Genomic DNA, 17545 nt, shown 5'->3' on the forward strand with positions numbered 1-17545 from the left:
CACCTTCCTTTTCTGTAAAAGGAGGGAGTCATTTCAGCTATGATCACACAATTGGGCTGAGGAGGAGAAACAAGGATCTATGGGCATTTTGATGTTAAGATAGACAAAGATAGCTAGCATTGCTTCTTTGTAAAACCAATAGGGTTGGAAGGAGATTGGAGATAAGGGGGGGAGGCAGGAAAGAAATATCACCCGGTTATAGCAAATCACAGCCCTGGGGCACTCAACATGTACTGAAACAAAACAGAGCAAAAAACCTAAACTCATATACCCATTTTCAGCCTACAAACTTCTATTTCATCAAGGGAGTGGGGGGGATGTCCTGCCTACATCTTTTCTCCTTCAAGATTGCCCTTGCTGTTTACTGTAACTTGATCTGGCCTATAATAAAATGTTGGGGAGGGGATGGTGTTGACAGTATTTTTCCTTGGCCCCCAGCCCTGCCAGAGTTAGGAGGACACTAGGGCCAAGGACAATCCAGGCCTTTCTCTAGCTCTAATTCTTCCAAGATGGGATTTGTGGCTCCATTTGACTTCTTGAAATCAGCTTAAGGGATGGAAAACTTTTCAGTTGACCTAGGGTAACTGGAACAGCTGAACAGCATCTCCCAGGCGTTCCTGGGGAGTCTCTGTGCTCCCCTAAAAGGTTGTAGATTTATGCCTAGGGCCTGAGCAGGGTAAGGGGATCCAAAGTAACTATAACTAGCCACTACTCTGACTTGCACCAGAGAAACAAAGCATAGTCTCTGCTCCAGAGGACTTTACATTCTCAGGGAAGACAGGTAAACAACTAGGTAAACATAAGAAAGGTAGAGTAGATAAAAGGGACTAAAAGGGGAAGGCTTTAACAGCTGGAGGAGACTGGGGAAGCCACCTGGAGTAGGTGAAATTTGATCAGTTTTAAAGGAAGCTACAGAAACTCATTTAAGTTTAAGTATAGCTCACTTGGCTGAACTGCTTTGGGACTTAATTTGATTTCTCCACACTTGTGTGTTATGGATGTTTTGTTTTGGGTATTATCTTCCCCATTACATAACAAGCTACTTGAATTCAGGGTCTTTCCTTTTTGTTTTTGTATTCCTAGCACTTAGCACAGTACTTGGCATATAGAAGGTTGATTGATTGATTGATTGAAAGGCAATCAGCAAAATTTAATAGGCATAGGTGAAGAGATAGGGGTGAGGACTTCACTGACAGATGAACTCATGGAGGACCCTTCAGCTACCCTTATGCCTACCCCCCAGCCTCCTCAGGCCACAGCTGTATGCACTCTATTTACAACCTGCATCTTGTTTACAGCATGTTCCTGACTGGGGGAACAACTAGTATAAAGCCTCAGGAGATTTGAAATGAAGTGATTCATACAGGGGGCCAATGTTGTATAGTGTGAGGAAAAGAACAATAAAAAGAGGCCAGGTTATGAAGATCTTTAAATAACAAAGGAATTTCTTTCTTTATGTTTGATTCTAAAGGAATTGGACAGTTTAGGGGTAAGATGGCCCAAATATGAATATGAAAGCCTATGAATCTAGAACATTGGCAATAAAGAGATGGGGATGTCGAGCTGTATCCATAGAAATAACTGTCTTTAAGAAGAAAAGAGTGTGCTCTGGAGAGAAATGGAGTTTTCGAGTCCAGCATTTTTCTCTTCTTTTCATATCTTCCAAGTATAAAGGATTCTGGGGGTGATCTCTGGGCTCCTTGAATAGACTAGGGAATCCTGGGCTTAATGTACATGGCAAAAGTCCAAGTGGCTCCAGGTGGGAAGGGGTGGGAGTCAGACACTCTCCAGATTATTACTAAGAGTCTTAAGCTTCTTCTCAGGACTTGGGAGGGGGAAGAGGAAAATAAAGAAGATCCAGTTATGGAGGAAGCCTCAGCAAAGAAGATTAACTACCCTCTCCTGTTCAGCCTGACCATGAGGTCAGAAGTTTTCCCTCTTCCCTTAGGGTTGGTCTCAACTCCAACCCTCTCTAATTTTCTGCTCTGTCTTCCCCAGATTCCAACCTAATTCTCTTCCCAAGGAACTCATAAAATCATACATAAAACCAAGATTTGTAAAGCAGACCTGCAAATAGCTTCCTAAGTTCTATCAGCCCAGAAGCAAGTCACACCAGCCCAAAGAGTGAAAAGTACAAACAGATTTTCACAATGACACAGTCCTATATAATGAAAATCCTTGAAAGGAGGGACTGTTTCATTTTTATTTTTTTAATATTCCCAGAATCTAACACAGTAGGTACTTAATAAATGCTTATCAATTGACTGATTGATTAATTGCTGATTTAAACCAATACAAGTATCTGAGCCCAAATATGGCCAATGGATACTCACAAAAATATTGCAGTGTTTCCTGGATCTGGTTGGGGGTCAGGTGTCTGGAGACATCAGGGGGTACCATTGGAGTCTGAATCCAATCATGATGTTCATAGCCAAAAACAGAGTCAGCTCTAAGTTTGTAATGTGGCAGCTGCTCCCCCAGGAGGGTGATGATCTCCACCTCAGGTACATCATTACAGAGTTCTGGCAGAAGGAAAAAGGGAATCAGAAAGGTGGCAGAAGGGGAAGAGCACTTGCAGAGCCCCTGATTTACCCCCCCCCAGGTTGCTGCTGACTCTTTTCCCTCACCCTGATTCCTGAAGCTCATCTCTGTCCCACTACACTTTTATCTGCCTCTCCCTTAAAACTTCCTATGTCTACTAAAGATACAATAAATATTTATTTCTTCCTCTTTATGTGCCTCAGTTTATTCATCTGTAAAATTGTGATAATATTTGTGCTATCTTTCTCATGGGATTGTTTCGAGGAAAACACTTTATAAATCTTAAAATGTTACAGAAATGTAATTATTATTAACATTTATATAAACATTTATGTTATATATAAATATATATTATTTATATAAACAATTATAAACATTTATTATTTTTATCCTGCAATATACTTGAGAAAAGTATTTTGCTGCCTACTGCATCCCATCAGAACTCCCAAAAGATATTCCCCAAGGATTGCCCCATGAACCTGTGTCATGGTACCTCATAATGGGGAAATAACAGACTCCAGAATTAAATATTGATCTCCTCCCACCTTTGAATTTTTTTCCAATAAACCGCCCCCAGCATATACACATATCCCCCAGTCACCAGTGAGAGTGGTGGCGTCACAGAGGGCAGCTGCCTCAGGCACATCCAGGTGTCCCTTTGGGGGGCCCTGGTCATCCAGTTTGGCCAGAGTCAAAGGAAAAAGCCTGTGTCCATGGGTAGAGGGCAGTGGCACCTAGAGGCAGGTGAGGGGCACAAGGAAGCTGCCAGGGCAAAAGTGAGAGAGAAAGAATGATTGACATCAGAGTAGGTATGAGTTCTCTTCCCACTCTCACTGTCTTTGCATCACAGTAGGGTTCTGGCTTCAGTAACCCTCACACTGTGGCAAAGTTCCATATCCAGCATCCTTCCCATGGGGCTGGAGATTGAAAAAGGGAAGTTTGCTTTCCCACTGTCCCTGGAGAAGAAGAAATAACCCTGTTCTCATTTGCTTCCCTGCTGCCAAATAGAAAATTTAAGGGAAAAGAAAGAATAATTTGTTATAAAAACAAAACAGATCGATATTCTTGGGGCTCTAGTGAAACAGGCATATTACATCTTTGGTAGAGCTGTAAATTGGTACAATCTTGTGGAGAGGGCAACCTGGCAACAAACCTCCTTCCTGGACTATTGCAATAACCTGCTGGTTGATGTCCCTGCCTCAAGTCTCCCTAGCCTCCATTCAGCTAGAAAGTCATCTTCCTAAAGTACAGATTTGACCAAATCACTTCCCCCTTTTCAATAAATGGCTCTTTGTTACCTTAAGGGTCCAATATAGAAGAAATATAGAAGGAGTGGTCTTTAAAACCCATCATAAACTGGTCGCCTCCTACCTTTCCAGTTTTCTTACACCTTACACACACACACACACACACAAATTGCTGCAGTCCCATGACACTAGCCTCCTAGCTATTCCTCAAGACATTCCATCTCTCATCTTCTCACTGACATTTTCACTGATTTTCCCCATGCCTGGAATTCTCTACCTCCTGTCCTAACTTCACCAATTTCAATAAAATCTCAGCTTTTACAAGAAGACTTTCTCAATGCTTTTTAATGCTAGTATCTTTCCACCATTGATTATCTCTTTGTCTATATTTTGTCTTTCCACCATTGATTATATCTTTGTCTATATTTGTCTATATATTGATTTATCTTTGTCTTTATCTTGTTTGTACATAGTCATGTTGTCCTCCTTTAGGCTGACAGACAAGAATTGGTTTTCCTTTGTTTGTTTTACCTTTCTTTAGACTCCCAGGACTTAAAATAGTGCCTGATACCTAGTAGGTACTTAAGAAATGCCATTAAGAAATACCATTTGACTAAGTTAGAAAGCTATAATATTGTAGAAAGAATATTCAATTTGAAGTCAGAGGACCTACATTTGAATCTTAGCTTTGCCAAGTTCCCATTAAATTTAGAATCCTATGGTCCGGGGATCTCATTCCTAAGACTATAGCTTAACAATGTTGTTTTTTTCAGATTGGCTAAGATGACAGGAACTAATAACGATGAATGTTGGAGGGGCTGTGGGAAAACTGGGACACTGATGCATTGTTGGTGGAGTTGTGAAAGAATCCAACTATTCTGGAGAGCAATCTGGAATTATGCCCAAAAAGTTATCAAAATGTGCATACCCTTTGACCCAGCAGCGCTACTACTGGGCTTATATCCCAAGGAAATACTAAAGAAGGGAAAGGGTCCTGTATGTGCCAAAATGTTTGTGGCAGCCCTTTTTGTAGTGGCTAGAAACTGGAAAATGAATGGATGTCCATCAGTTGGAGAATGGTTGGGTAAATTGTGGTATATGAATGTTATGGAATATTATTGTTCTGTAAGAAATGACCAGCTGGAGTTGCGAAAGAATCCAGCCATTCTGGAGAGCAATCTGGAATTATGCCCAAAAAGTTATCAAACTGTGCATACCCTTTGATCCAGCAGCGCTACTACTGGGTTTATATCCCAAAGAAATACTGAAGAGCGGAAAGAGACATATATGTGCCAAAATGTTTGTGGCAGCTCTTTTTGTTGTAGCTAGAAACTGGAAGATGAATGGATGTCCATCAGTTGGAGAATGGTTGGGTAAATTGTGGTATATGAAGGTTATGGAATATTATTGCTCTGTAAGAAATGACCAGCAGGAGGAATACAGAGAGGCCTGGAGAGACTTACATCAACTGATGCTGAGTGAAATGAACAGAACCAGAAGATCACTATACACTTCAACAACAATACTGTATGAGGATGTATTCTGATGGAAGTGGAAATCTTCAACATAAAGAAGATCCAACTCACTTCCAGTTGATCAATGATGGACAGAGGTAGCTACACCCAGAGAAGAAACACTGGGAAGTGATGTAAATTGTTAGCACTAATATCTGTCTGCCCAGGTTACATGTACCTTCGGAAGCTAATGTTTATTGTGCAACAAGAAAATGATATTCACACACATGTATTGTACCTAGACTATATTGTAACACATGTAAAATGTATGGGATTGCCTGTCGTCGGGGGGAGGGAATAGAAGGAGGGGGGGTAATTTGGAAAAATGAATACAAGGGATAATATTATAAAAATATATATAATAAAAAAAATTAAAAAAAAAAAAAGAAATGACCAGCAGGAGGAATTCAGAGAGGCTTGGAGAGACTTACATCAACTGATGCTGAGTGAAATGAGTAGAACTAGGGGATCATTATACACTTCAACAATGATACTGTACGAGGATGTATTCTGATGGAAGTGGAAATCTTCAACATAGAGAAGAATTAATCCAATTCCAATTGATCGATGATGGACAGAATCAGCTACACCAAGAGAAGGAACACTGGGAAATGAGTGTAAACTGAGAGCATTGGGTTTTTTTTTTATTTTGTTTTGTTTCTCTTCCCAGATTATTTTTACCTTGCAAATACAATCCTTCTTTTGCAACAACAACAACAAAATTCGGTTCTGCACATACATATTGTACCTAGGATATACTATAAGATATTTAATATGTATGGGAATGCCTGCCATCTAGGGGAGGGGTTGGAGGGAAGGAGGGGAAAAACACAGAACAGAAGGGAGTACAAGGGATAATGTTGTAAAAAAAAAAAAAAAAAAAACCTACCTATACATTTGTACTGTCAAAGAAAATGTTATAATTATAAAAATTAATAAAAAAATGTTAAAAAAAAAACCCAATGTTGTTTTATAAAGTAGAAAAGAAGTTGTAATATTATGAATAGGACATTGGACTTGGAGGCTGGTAGACCTGTGTTCACATCTCACTTTAGACACTTATTGGTTGGGTGACCCCCAAGCAAATCATTTAATCTCCCTGTATCTCAGTTTCCTCCTCTATTAAAATAAGAGTTTTAGATTCCATCGTCTGCCTCTAAATTCCCTTTCAGCTCCAAATCTATATAATAATTTATATTTATATAATCTATATTTAATAATCTATATCATAATCCTGTAATCCTTAGCTTCTTAAACAGTCACAACCCCAGTGGCTGTGAATGTGGGGGTCACAAAATTATGATTGATTATCACTAAAAGTTTGATTTGTATACCTATTTAATATACTTATATCCCTAGGATTATGTAAAAAATTCTCAGGTAAAAAGGAGTTGCAAAAGGAGAGGAAAACGTTTAAAAAAGGCCTGCTATAATCTATAATCTTATGAACTATACCTATAAAAATATTCTTAGCAACTCTATTTGTAACAAAAAAAAGGAATCATAGATGTCTACTTAGAAAGGACCTAAAAAATATAACCTTCTCTTCTGATAGATAAGGAAATCGAGGCTCAGAAAAGTCCAATTAACTTGAATCAAGTCACATAGTTAGTACCTTGTTACTACCTCCTTGTTATTACTAGGCAGCTAAGCAGTGCAGGTGATAGAACTAGGTGTCTGGAGTGGGGAAAATTTGAATTCTAATTCTGTCCTAAATGCTTATTGTGTGACTTTGGATAAATCACTTTTGGGCTCTTAGCTTCTATTTCCTTATTTGAAAAACAGAGAAGCACCTGCTTCTGGGGACTTTTTTTGTGGATCAAATGAGATTATATATAATGGGCCTTTACAAAATCTTCAGGGGTTATCTAAATACTTTTGTCTAATATGTAGAGAAGCTAAAACATTTTGCCAATCTTAAAACAATATATGAAAATCAGCAATTTGAGCAAACTGAGATAGGAAAATAGGAAAGGAAATTAAAAAAAAATTTAAGCATCTGCTATTTCATGCCAGACATGCTTTACAAAAATATTACCTCTTTGATCCTTAAAACAAGTCTACAAGGTAGTAACTAGTATTATCCCCATTTTACAGCTGAGGAAACTGAGGTTGAAAAAGTTTATATGAGTTACCCAAGATCACTCTTCAGTATCTATTATCAAATGTGTCTGAGGTCACATTTAAACTCAGGGCTTCTTGACTCCAGAGCTGTATCTACTGTGTCTCTGAAGAGCTTCTGTAAATCAGAGTAATAGATGATATTAAGATTCTGAGAATGACAAATATGAAGAATACAAAAAATAAGGAAATACTTTATAAAGAGAAGCAAAGAAAATAAAGATTAACTAACATTAGGGGAAACCAAAAATCAAAACCAAGCTTAAAAAAAAAATAAGCAAACATGCCTTTGGCATTTTGCAGAGATGGGCTATGGATAGGGAATACCACAATGCTGCTATCATAGACTTGGTCAACCAGTTGGTTAGTTTTGGTAAGTTGCCTTTTTTTCCCCTTTATTACAAGAGATAACTCAATGAGTAGACATAGGATATGTTCATAAATGAAAGTGATCTAAAGACAAGCGGTATAAATGAAAATTAAAGCTACTTTTAAAAAAAAAAAAAAAAGGAAAGCAATCAGAGGTAAGTACAGAGGAAATGTGTTTCTAAGATTATTACTTTGCTAAAATTTACATGAGTGGTTGTTTTTTTTTAAGAGTAAATAGTTTGAAGTTTAAGGCTCTCTTTGAGTTTAATTTTAGGGGAGTTTTTGCTCATTTTGTTTATTTACTTGTTTTCTATTAAATAATATATAAAACCCAGTTATTTAGAAATGGCTCCCTCTTCTTTCTCCTTTCATTCTTCCACCCTCTTCCCAATGGAACAAATATTTACAAAAGTAAAAACAAAATAAGAAATAAACTTCCAAAATAAAAAATAATTTGAGGGAAAAAAATCTTCCTGGTTGCTGAGGCAAGTGACTTGCCCAGGGTCACACAGCCAGGAAGTGTTAAGTGTCTGAGGCTAGATTTGAACTCAGGTCCTCCTGTATTCTGGGCCAGTGCTCTATCCCCTGCACTAACTAGCTGCCTCTTGAGGAAGATTTTTAACACATTGGGCAGATCTGAGGAAGTCATGAATAACATCCACACAGGACAGACAGGCATAAATGAGCCACGAGCTCTGACCATTGGAGGGAATACCCACACTGTGGAATACCCACACCCACAGTGACATTGGAGAAGAAAGTACTTGACTATATTTGATTGTTGGTATTTGTTGAGATATTAAGTTTATAATAAAAATTCTTTTTTAAAAGCAGAAGAAGTTGGGAGTTAGGGGAGGCCAGGACTTGGGTTATACCCTGACTATGGAGTGGGGAGGATGGGAACAGTGTCCAAGAATTTTCACAGCTTCCGTCAATCTGAGCTTTCTGTGCTGAGCTAAGGACGGTTCACTCATCTCTCTGTGCCCACCAGAGGGCAGTGCCAGCCCATGCCCAATAGTAGATCCGGGGAGTGCTCCTGCTTTGCCTTGGAGAAACAGAAGTGGTCTGGCAGGTATTTTATTCAGGGAATACACTCAATCTCTCCTTTCTATTCTATATTGAAGGCTATTCTGCTGACCTGTGGAAGGAGAAAGACTCCACTCCTTGTCTGTGCATCTGTCAGTCTATCTCCGTCTTTCCTTGCATTTTGCCTCTGGTCTCTGCCCACTTTCCCTTCTGGGAGGAAGGGGATGGGAAAATTCTAGGAGGGGACCAGGAAAGGGGTCCTACATGTCCCTGGGCTTCAGGCCAGACCGACACACCCAAAATCAGGACTCATAAACACTGCCTACTGTCAAGACTGATCGATTGGACCCTTCCCAGAGGCAGCTGGACACACCCCCATCATAATGCAAAGCCATAGAACACTGTACTGTGTCCAGGGTACAGGCCATTACCACCAACCCCTCCCAGTCTCAAAGGAAGAAAAACAGAAGTTGTTTCCCTCTGGAAAGTCCCATTGCTCTCTGAGATCTGGATCTGGACAGTGCCCACACCAGGAGCCCGAGAGTTTGATGTTGGAAGGCTCTCCTCTCCCCATCCTTTGGTCCCCCTGTAGGGGAACACTCCTCTGCCCCCAACTTAGGAGTCCCCTCTCCCCCCCCACTCTTACCAGCCAGAGATGCTGCTGCTGCTGGTTCCCCTAATTCTTCCACCAGGCTCCCCAGGACACACTTCCCTCAGTCCCACCCCCAGGCAGATCTGAATACAGGATGGCAGTAGATGTCAGACATCTCCAGCTGTGTTCTCCTCCTCTTCATCCTTGTCTCCTAAGGCTTTCTCTCCCTGGCTCCAACTCCCAGGACAATGGGCTCAGATCTAAAGTGGTCAGCTATAGGCGGGGGCATTGCAGCAAAATACCCCAACCAGTGACTCTGCTTCTTCCCTTGCCTGAGACACCGAGGGCCGGCCAAGCCATCTCCCTGCTGTTCAGGTAGCCAGGCCAGGCTCCTCTCTGCTACTCCTTCCCAGCTGAGTCTGGGCATGGGAGAAGGTGGAGAGACTATGTGAGTCAGCATTCTTCTTGTGGACGGGATGGAGGGGAGGATGTTTTGGCCAGGCTTCTGGAGAGCAATTAACTCCTTGGGTTTCTCTGAATCTGAGTAGAAGGAATGGGCCAAAAGAGGAGGGCTCCCAGAGGGAAGAAGTGAGAAAAGAACACGATACATTGGGAATGATAAAAGTCATCCAAAAGAGAATCATTGCAGGAATAGATTCTCAGAATCCTAATGTTAGAATTGAAAAGGGGCCTTGGACATCTATAACCTTTTACCATTTTAGGAAGGGGGGAGAAAAGGAGAAAAATTTGAAATTAAAAATTTTGTAAAAATGAATGCTAAAAATTATCTTAATATATAATTGGAAGAAAAAATAAAGCTCATTTTACAGATGAAAAAACAGGTCTTTAGCACATCAGTGATATGTGGATATCACCTGGGAAGTTAGTTAACAGAGCTGGGATCACAGCAAAGAATTCTAGAGGAAGGATATTTGGTGCAGAATTTGCTAACTTTACTCTCCCCTTCTCTCTCCCTACTCTGAAAAGTTCGAGGAGCAAGGGAGGATTAGGGGTAGATTTAGATATAGACATAAGACTGTGTGATCTAGGATCTAGGGCCTCCCTAGTCCAACCTCACCATTTTACAGGACGGCTGAACATCTGGAGAGGAATTTCTCTGGTTTGAATAATAACAATCCTGGAGATGAGAAGAAGCAAGGGAATGGGGAAGAGAGGATGGTGGGAGAGTTGCTACAACACGGTTCCCCATGGGAGAATATGGGATAGAACCATAGCATAAGAATGTCAGAAATGGCAAGCACTTCATAAATCATTTGGTCCAAGTTCATATTTTACAGAGGAAGAAGGTGAAATCAAAGAAAGCAGACGCAGGAAAGCCAAAAGCTTTGCCAAAGACTCCACAACTAGTTAGCTGTGGAGCTGGAATTTCAAGTTGTCTATCTAACTCCCAAACCAACATTCATAATAAAAATAGCTAGCATTTATACAGTATGCAGAATGTGCAAATGCTTTACATATACAATCTCTCATTTTTAAATTAAAGCTTTTTAATTTCAAAACATGCATAAATAATTTTTCAACATTGACCCTTGCATAGCCTTTTCTTCCAAATTTTCCCCTCCTTCCCCCCACCCCCTCCCCTAGACGGTAGGTAATCCAATTACATATGCAATTTCATTTAGCCTTTACAATCCTCGGGAGGTAGGTGCTATTATTTCATTATCCCCAGATTACAATTGAGGAAACTGAGGCTAAAAGCACAACCAGTTTGTCAGGTGCAACCAAACTGCTCCTTTTGAATTTTTCAGAGAGAGGGATGAAGGAGAAGGGAAAATATCCTTCTTCTAGAGATGGAGAGGCAGGGAAGAGCAAAGTTAGCAGATTCTGCAATTCCTTCTTTCAGAATTCTTTGCTGTTATTCCAGCTCTGCCAATTAACTTCCTATGTGATATCTGGCATACCACTAATGCCTTAAAGACCTGTTTCTACATTTGTAAAAAAAAAAAAAAAAAAAAAAAAAAAAGAGAGAGATTGAATGAGATGGTCTCCAAGGCCCCCCCCCCTTTTTTTTTTAACGTGACTTGCTGACCAGAGTCACACACAGATTATAAGCATCTGAGACAAGATTCGAACTTGGTTCTCTTCCTGACTCCAAATATGACATCCTACCCCTTTTGGCATCCATCTGCCTCTATTTCCAGAGATAGATTCCTTCCTCCTCAGTGATGGATGACTCCACTCTCACTCCTAACGTCTATTAGGATGAATTAGCCAAAGGCCCTTGTTGTTCCATACTTGCCTGGAAAAGGGCAAACAGGACAAATTCCTCCCCTATCATCCTAACCTTCCTCCCTTCTGTCTGCCCTCCTCAACATCCTCTGACAAAGACATTCAGGAAATCTCAGGCAGGAAGGGAGGGAGGGAGAAGAAGCCAGACAGGCTGTAACAAGCAGTGGAGCCCTTTGCCTCTGGGATACTGTTCTTCTACCTGAGATCAGCAGAAAACTAATATACTAGAGTTGTGGGCACAGAAACAGCAGGGTGGGGTGAGGTGGAGAAGAGTGTGGGAGAAGATGGAGTAGGAGGAGTGCCTAAGGCAGGCCCCCCATTATGCCCACCCCAGAGATGTAGCAGAGAAAAGGGAAGCTAGGAAACAAATCATTTGTGTCCAGGATGAGCAGTGCCAGGGAACTGGATGGACAAAGAGAGAGTTAAGTCCAAAACTTGGTGCACAAAGGGCGTTTATTTTAATCTGCTCTGGTGTGCCCTTATATCTTTTTGGAATCTCTGGACAATGGGGGGGGGGGAAGTCCCCGAGCCTTTCACTCACTCCTTATCTGAGAGTTCAGGGTTTCCTCTCTCTTGGAAATGGATCCTCCAGGTCACAATCAGAATTAAATTTGGATGCAGGCAAGAGTCTCCGGAGCTCTATACCTCAAATGATGTATAGCAACTTTCATTTTGTCAAAGCATTTTCACTTTTATATCCCTAAAGCAGTAGACAGGGCAAGTATTGCTATCCACATTTTTCATATGGAGAAACTGAGTTTGAGAAGCTAGATTATTGCCTGAAATTGCACAACTGGTAAATGGCAGAGACAGCACTAAAATCCAAGACTCCCTGACTCCCTAATCTCTTACACTAAGCTGCCCCCACAGTTAGGATTCATTTCTCTAGGGCTGTTGGGTCTGGAGGGGCAGGCAGCTATCCTAATCACTCTCTCCTCACTTATGCTACTTACAGATCAGGGGTAGGACAAGCACCAGACACATGCATATTCGGTCTTCCTGAAGTTTTTGAGTTCCCAAAGGGAAATAGGTCCCAGACTACTCACTCTTCCTGTATCCTCAAGCTAAACAACCTCCCTTCACCTCAACACAAGCCAGGGAGAATTCTACTAAAAGTCCATCCTAATTTCAAGACTCCTTACCCCCCCCCCCCCCCCAGATACTAGAGCCTTTACTCCAAGAGATGCTGGAGCCTTGGAAAGAAACACAAGCCAGACCCTCCTCGAAATCCCTTTCTCCTCCTCCTCCTCCAACCCTTTCTTTCCTTGGTCAGATTCCCAGCTACCCTTCCGGGAAACCCAGACACCTGCCTAGCTCCTAAAGAAGGATTCACCACAGCAATTGTCCCTTCAGGCCCCAAGACTGCCCAGAGAGTTGAGAAGGAAGGTGGAGGGGTCATTTCAGACACTCACTCGCTCTGGCTCCAGTCTTGCTCCCAGATCCTGTTCTAGCCTGCAGTTCCCCACTACAAACCTCCCCGAAGCCTCACCCAGCTCGGTTCAGTCTTCCTCTCCCCTCCTCTCCCCTCCCTTTCACTTTGTTTCTGTAATGATTAACCAACCCTGGGGCACTGGACCTACGTGATGACAGCTGGTGAAGATACTCCAATATCCTGCCTCAAGGAAGCAGGGCCCAGACTTCCCTCCCCCACAAGCCCTACAAGGGTCACCCTGCTCTTCCTAATGAAGCCAAAATTAGCAGAGGTCTCTGCAACACCCACTAATTCCAAGGCACTTTCCCCAACCCAACATCTCAATGGGCATTTGGGACATCTTTGTCCCTAAGGCCATCTCAATTTAACAGGTTAAGGAAGATAAAGGAGAGTTAGGATATTCTAAAAAAAAAAAAAAAAAAAAACCAACTTTCTGTACACATATAAGGAGACCAGTCCACTAGGGAGTATCCAGAGGCTCAGACCATTGCTATTTCCTATAGCCAGAAGGACATAATGGTATAGATTTCACCTCCAGGGCCCTGGTCCCATAGCCCTGTGAGAATTGTGAGTGAGCATAATGGGAATTATGAAGAAGTAGGAGGAAAATGCCTTGCTCCCTGCTCTTTTGTAAGGCTTTTTCTATAGGATAAAGATCCCTGGCAGGGAGGAAAGAAGGGAAAGAAGACAGACCACAGGATTCTAGGATTTCAAGCTACAAATGAACCACCTCATTTTTTTAAAAGGCTCATTGTACATTTAAACATATTTAACATGAATTGGACTACCTGCCATCTGGGAGAGGGGGGAGGGGGGGAGGGAGGGGAAATTTTGGAACAGAAGGTTTTGCAAGGGTCAGTGTTGAAAAATTATCCATGCATATGTTTTGTAAGTAAAAAGCTTTAATAAAAATTTAAAAATGTAAGACTTGTAATTTTTTATTTGTAGATGACAAAAAAAAAAGCATTCAATTCAGAATAAAATTCCTTCTTATGGGCTTTTTAACAATAGGGTATTAAGATCATTAAGGATTCTTCGGGAAGATATAACAACAGCAATAATCCTGGTCAGTATTCCTTTGGTAACAAACATGAGACACGGATAAAACATGGAGTAGGGCGCTGGAGATACTTGGAACCCTTTGGTGGAGAGAAGAATCATTGCAGAATCCAAGTTGGAAGCATTCTTCCTGGATGATGAGTGAACCATCTCATTTTGTACATGAAACAACTGAAACTTTGATAAGAATCCCTCTCATTACTCAGATGAGAAAAAATGAGGCTCAGAGAAGTTAAATGATCTGGTGGTGGTCACACAGCTAACTGTCAGAGGTAGGATTTGAACCCAAAACCAGCACAGCAACTACTGTGGCACAAATGAAAATCTAGATCTTTGGATTACAAATCTTGTGCTTTTTGCTGATTCCAGGAGACCTTCCTTCAATATAAAATACAGGTTCTTCTTTTCCCCTGCAGCCGCCTCAGAACACTCCTGCACCCAGCCACCTTATCTTTTTCATATCACTTGGAGAACTTTGTACCAGACTTGCTGGTGACATCTTGTGCTGTGCATGGGTGTGGGTTTTTAAGTTTATATTTTCCTGATTAAAACACAATTTTTCAAAGGGCAGAAATCATACCTTACTTATTTCTCTATCCCCACAATACCTAGCAGATATACTCATACATACATACATACATAAAACAGGGATTCAATAGATATTTGTTAAGTGAATTTCATACAGAGGGATGCCATGATGCCAGGTGAGCACAAGGTGGCACTAGGGATACAGTGTTTTTTAGCGATAAGGTAGAGCAGGGATTGGGGTAAGGAGGGGAGACAGAGGACATGAAGGAAAAGGAGAAACTCAAAAGCATATAACAATCTAGCTTCAGCCTACCTGAGCAGGCTTACTTCCTATCCTTTCTTGTATTCATTCTCTGATCCATCGCAACACTAATCCCAAATACAATACCTCCCAGGGTTACTGTGAAGATCAAATGAGATAACTGTAAGTGCTTAGCACAGTCATGTAGTAGGTGCTATATCAGTTTTGTTTTTTTTTTTTTATTCCCATACCTGTGCACAGGGCATCCCACATGCTTGGAGATGCCTTTAACACACATACCTTTGTCACACCTGCCTCTTATAATCCCAGACTCCCTTTGAGGCTCAGTTCAGATGCTAATACACAAAGGTTTCCTTGCCACCACTCTACCTTTGAATCATTTGTGTCCTCGCCATCCTAAAACCATCTTGTATTTATTTATCTATGTACTTACTAGATCTGCCCATAGATCATAAATCCCTTGACGATAGGGATCATTTTATTTATGTCTTTTTTATTCCCATCACTTAGCATAATGCTTTAGCCCCTAGTGGATATTTAATGAAACTAAATTGATGAAACAGAAAAAAAAGAATAGGCAAAAAACATATTTAGTCTATAGTATTATATAGGACATACTATCTTCTCTCCTATGGACATTCACAGATAGTAACTGGCTTAAGAGATGTACTAAGGACCCTGACCTTGAACTCTTTCCATCTCAAAAAGATCTCAGAACTATCAGCTGCAGAAATATTAGATGTCCCCTTTTAAAAAAACTCTCCCCCAAAGGGGCTGATGGGAAGGGAAAGGGAAATTGGAACACAAAGCTTTGCAAGGATCAGTGGTAAAAGATTATCCTTGCATATGTTTTGAAAATAAAAAGCTTCAATAAAAAAATCAGAAGAGAAATAAACTGGAAATTAAAATAAAAGTAGACAAACCAGAAGAAAAATAAACTGAAAATTAAAATAAAATTAGATCAAATAAAAAAACTGGAAATTAAAATAAAAACTATAAAATGGATTTTTAAAAACCCCTCATCAAACCAAGAGGGGCATCCTGAGAAATGTAATCAAAAGAGAAGAATCCTTCCATGGAGATGTTGAAAGGGGGATTTATTGTTGGGCAGGACAAGTGAGAAGCTAGCCTTGCCTAGAGGTAGAGACATAATGACTTCTTATTCCCCACAGTCACCATTTTTTCAAATTTATACTATATTTTCCTCAATCCTTATCACTTTTATTTAGTGAAATGGGATAGTATGATACAAAAATTAATTTTTGATGTGTCATGAATTCCTTTGGAAGTCTCTGGGCCCCTCCTTTTCTAAATTTAGTATTTTATTTTCCCCCAATTACATGTAAAAACAATTTTCAACATTCATTTTTAAAATTGAGTTCCAAATTCTTTCCTTCCCTCCCCACCCTTCTCATTTGATATGTTATACATGTGTAGTCATGCAAAACATTTTTCCATATTACTCATGTTGTAAAACAAAACATAGACCAAAATAAAATATTTATTTTTCCAAGAAAAATAAAGAATATATATATATATATGTATATATATATATATGTCTATCTATATTCAGACTCTATCAGTTCTTTCTCTAGAGATGGACATTATTCATCATGATTTTCAGATTTGTCTTAGATAATTTTATATTACTGAAAAGCGCTAAGTCTATCATAGTTGATCATCCCACAATGTTGATATTACTGTATATGATGTTCTCCTAGTTCTACTCACTTCATTTGCATCAGTTCATGGAAATCTTTCTAGGTTTTTCCTGACAGCATCCTGTTCATCATTTCTCATAGTACAATGTCCATCAAATTTTCCATCATATTCATATACCACACATTCCATCACAATTATATGCCATAAATTGTTCAGCCATTTCTTAATTGATGGGCATCTACTCAATTTTTAATTCTTTGCCACCAGAAAAGAGCTGCTATAAATATTTTTTGCACGTATAGGTCGTTATCCTCTTTGCTTTTTATTTCATTGGGGATATAGACCTAATGGTAGTATTCTTAGGTCAAAGTGTATGCATGGTTTTATAGCTTTTTGGAATAGTTTCAAATTATTCTACATAATGGTTGAATCAGTTCTCGACTTATGGACCCTTCTAAGAATAATGTTTTTAAATGGACAAAAATAATATATAGGTTACAACAATAATAAAGTACAATTATCCAGATTTTTTTTTAGGTTTATGGACCCTGGAGATAAGAACCCTTTGTTTAATGGAAAGAGTACAGAATTTAGGATCAGAGGACCTCAGTTCAAATCCCATTCTACTACTTCTTACCTGTGTGACTTCAAGAAAGGCAATTGCTTTTTGGGAATTTCAATTTTCTTAATTATATCAAGCCATTTTGAGAGCTTAAGGAAGTGAAAAGAAAGCCCAGAAGTTTGAGAACATCCCCTCTTGCTTCTCCCAGACCACAAAGATGAAAAGCTGGGCTTTTCTCCAATTGCCAATTTTCCCCCAAGATCTTACAACTTTCTGACTAATTCCAAGGCTTAACTACTTAAAGTCCTTCAGGTACCAACTAGCCTGTGGAGGTGAGCTTTCCAATTCAAAGTGTTTGTACTTTAGAAAGGAATAACAGG

The 17545-nt window shown here is 40.1% G+C and overlaps 1 protein-coding gene across 2 annotated transcripts in view; it reads right to left on the reverse strand.

Moving 5' to 3' along the window:
• The window catches only part of HAP1 (huntingtin associated protein 1), a 31013-nt gene extending 17864 nt beyond the window's left edge, over positions 1-13149 (reverse strand). Inside the window, exons 1-3 of one of the 2 annotated variants that reach the window (XM_074261498.1) lie at positions 13073-13149; positions 3143-3303; positions 2334-2522 (exon numbers count right to left, since the gene is read on the reverse strand). In XM_074261498.1, coding sequence (XP_074117599.1) covers positions 2334-2400 — 67 coding nt within the window. In that variant the 5' untranslated portion in view covers positions 2401-2522; positions 3143-3303; positions 13073-13149. Of the gene's footprint in view, positions 1-2333; positions 2523-3142; positions 3304-9464; positions 9484-13072 lie in introns of those variants that run through there. The other variant, XM_074261499.1, reaches the window with a different exon arrangement.
• Between the last annotated feature and the right edge of the window lie 4396 nt (positions 13150-17545).

Source organism: Sminthopsis crassicaudata, chromosome 4 (assembly GCF_048593235.1).
Source record: "Sminthopsis crassicaudata isolate SCR6 chromosome 4, ASM4859323v1, whole genome shotgun sequence".
Lineage (NCBI taxonomy): Eukaryota > Metazoa > Chordata > Mammalia > Dasyuromorphia > Dasyuridae > Sminthopsis > Sminthopsis crassicaudata.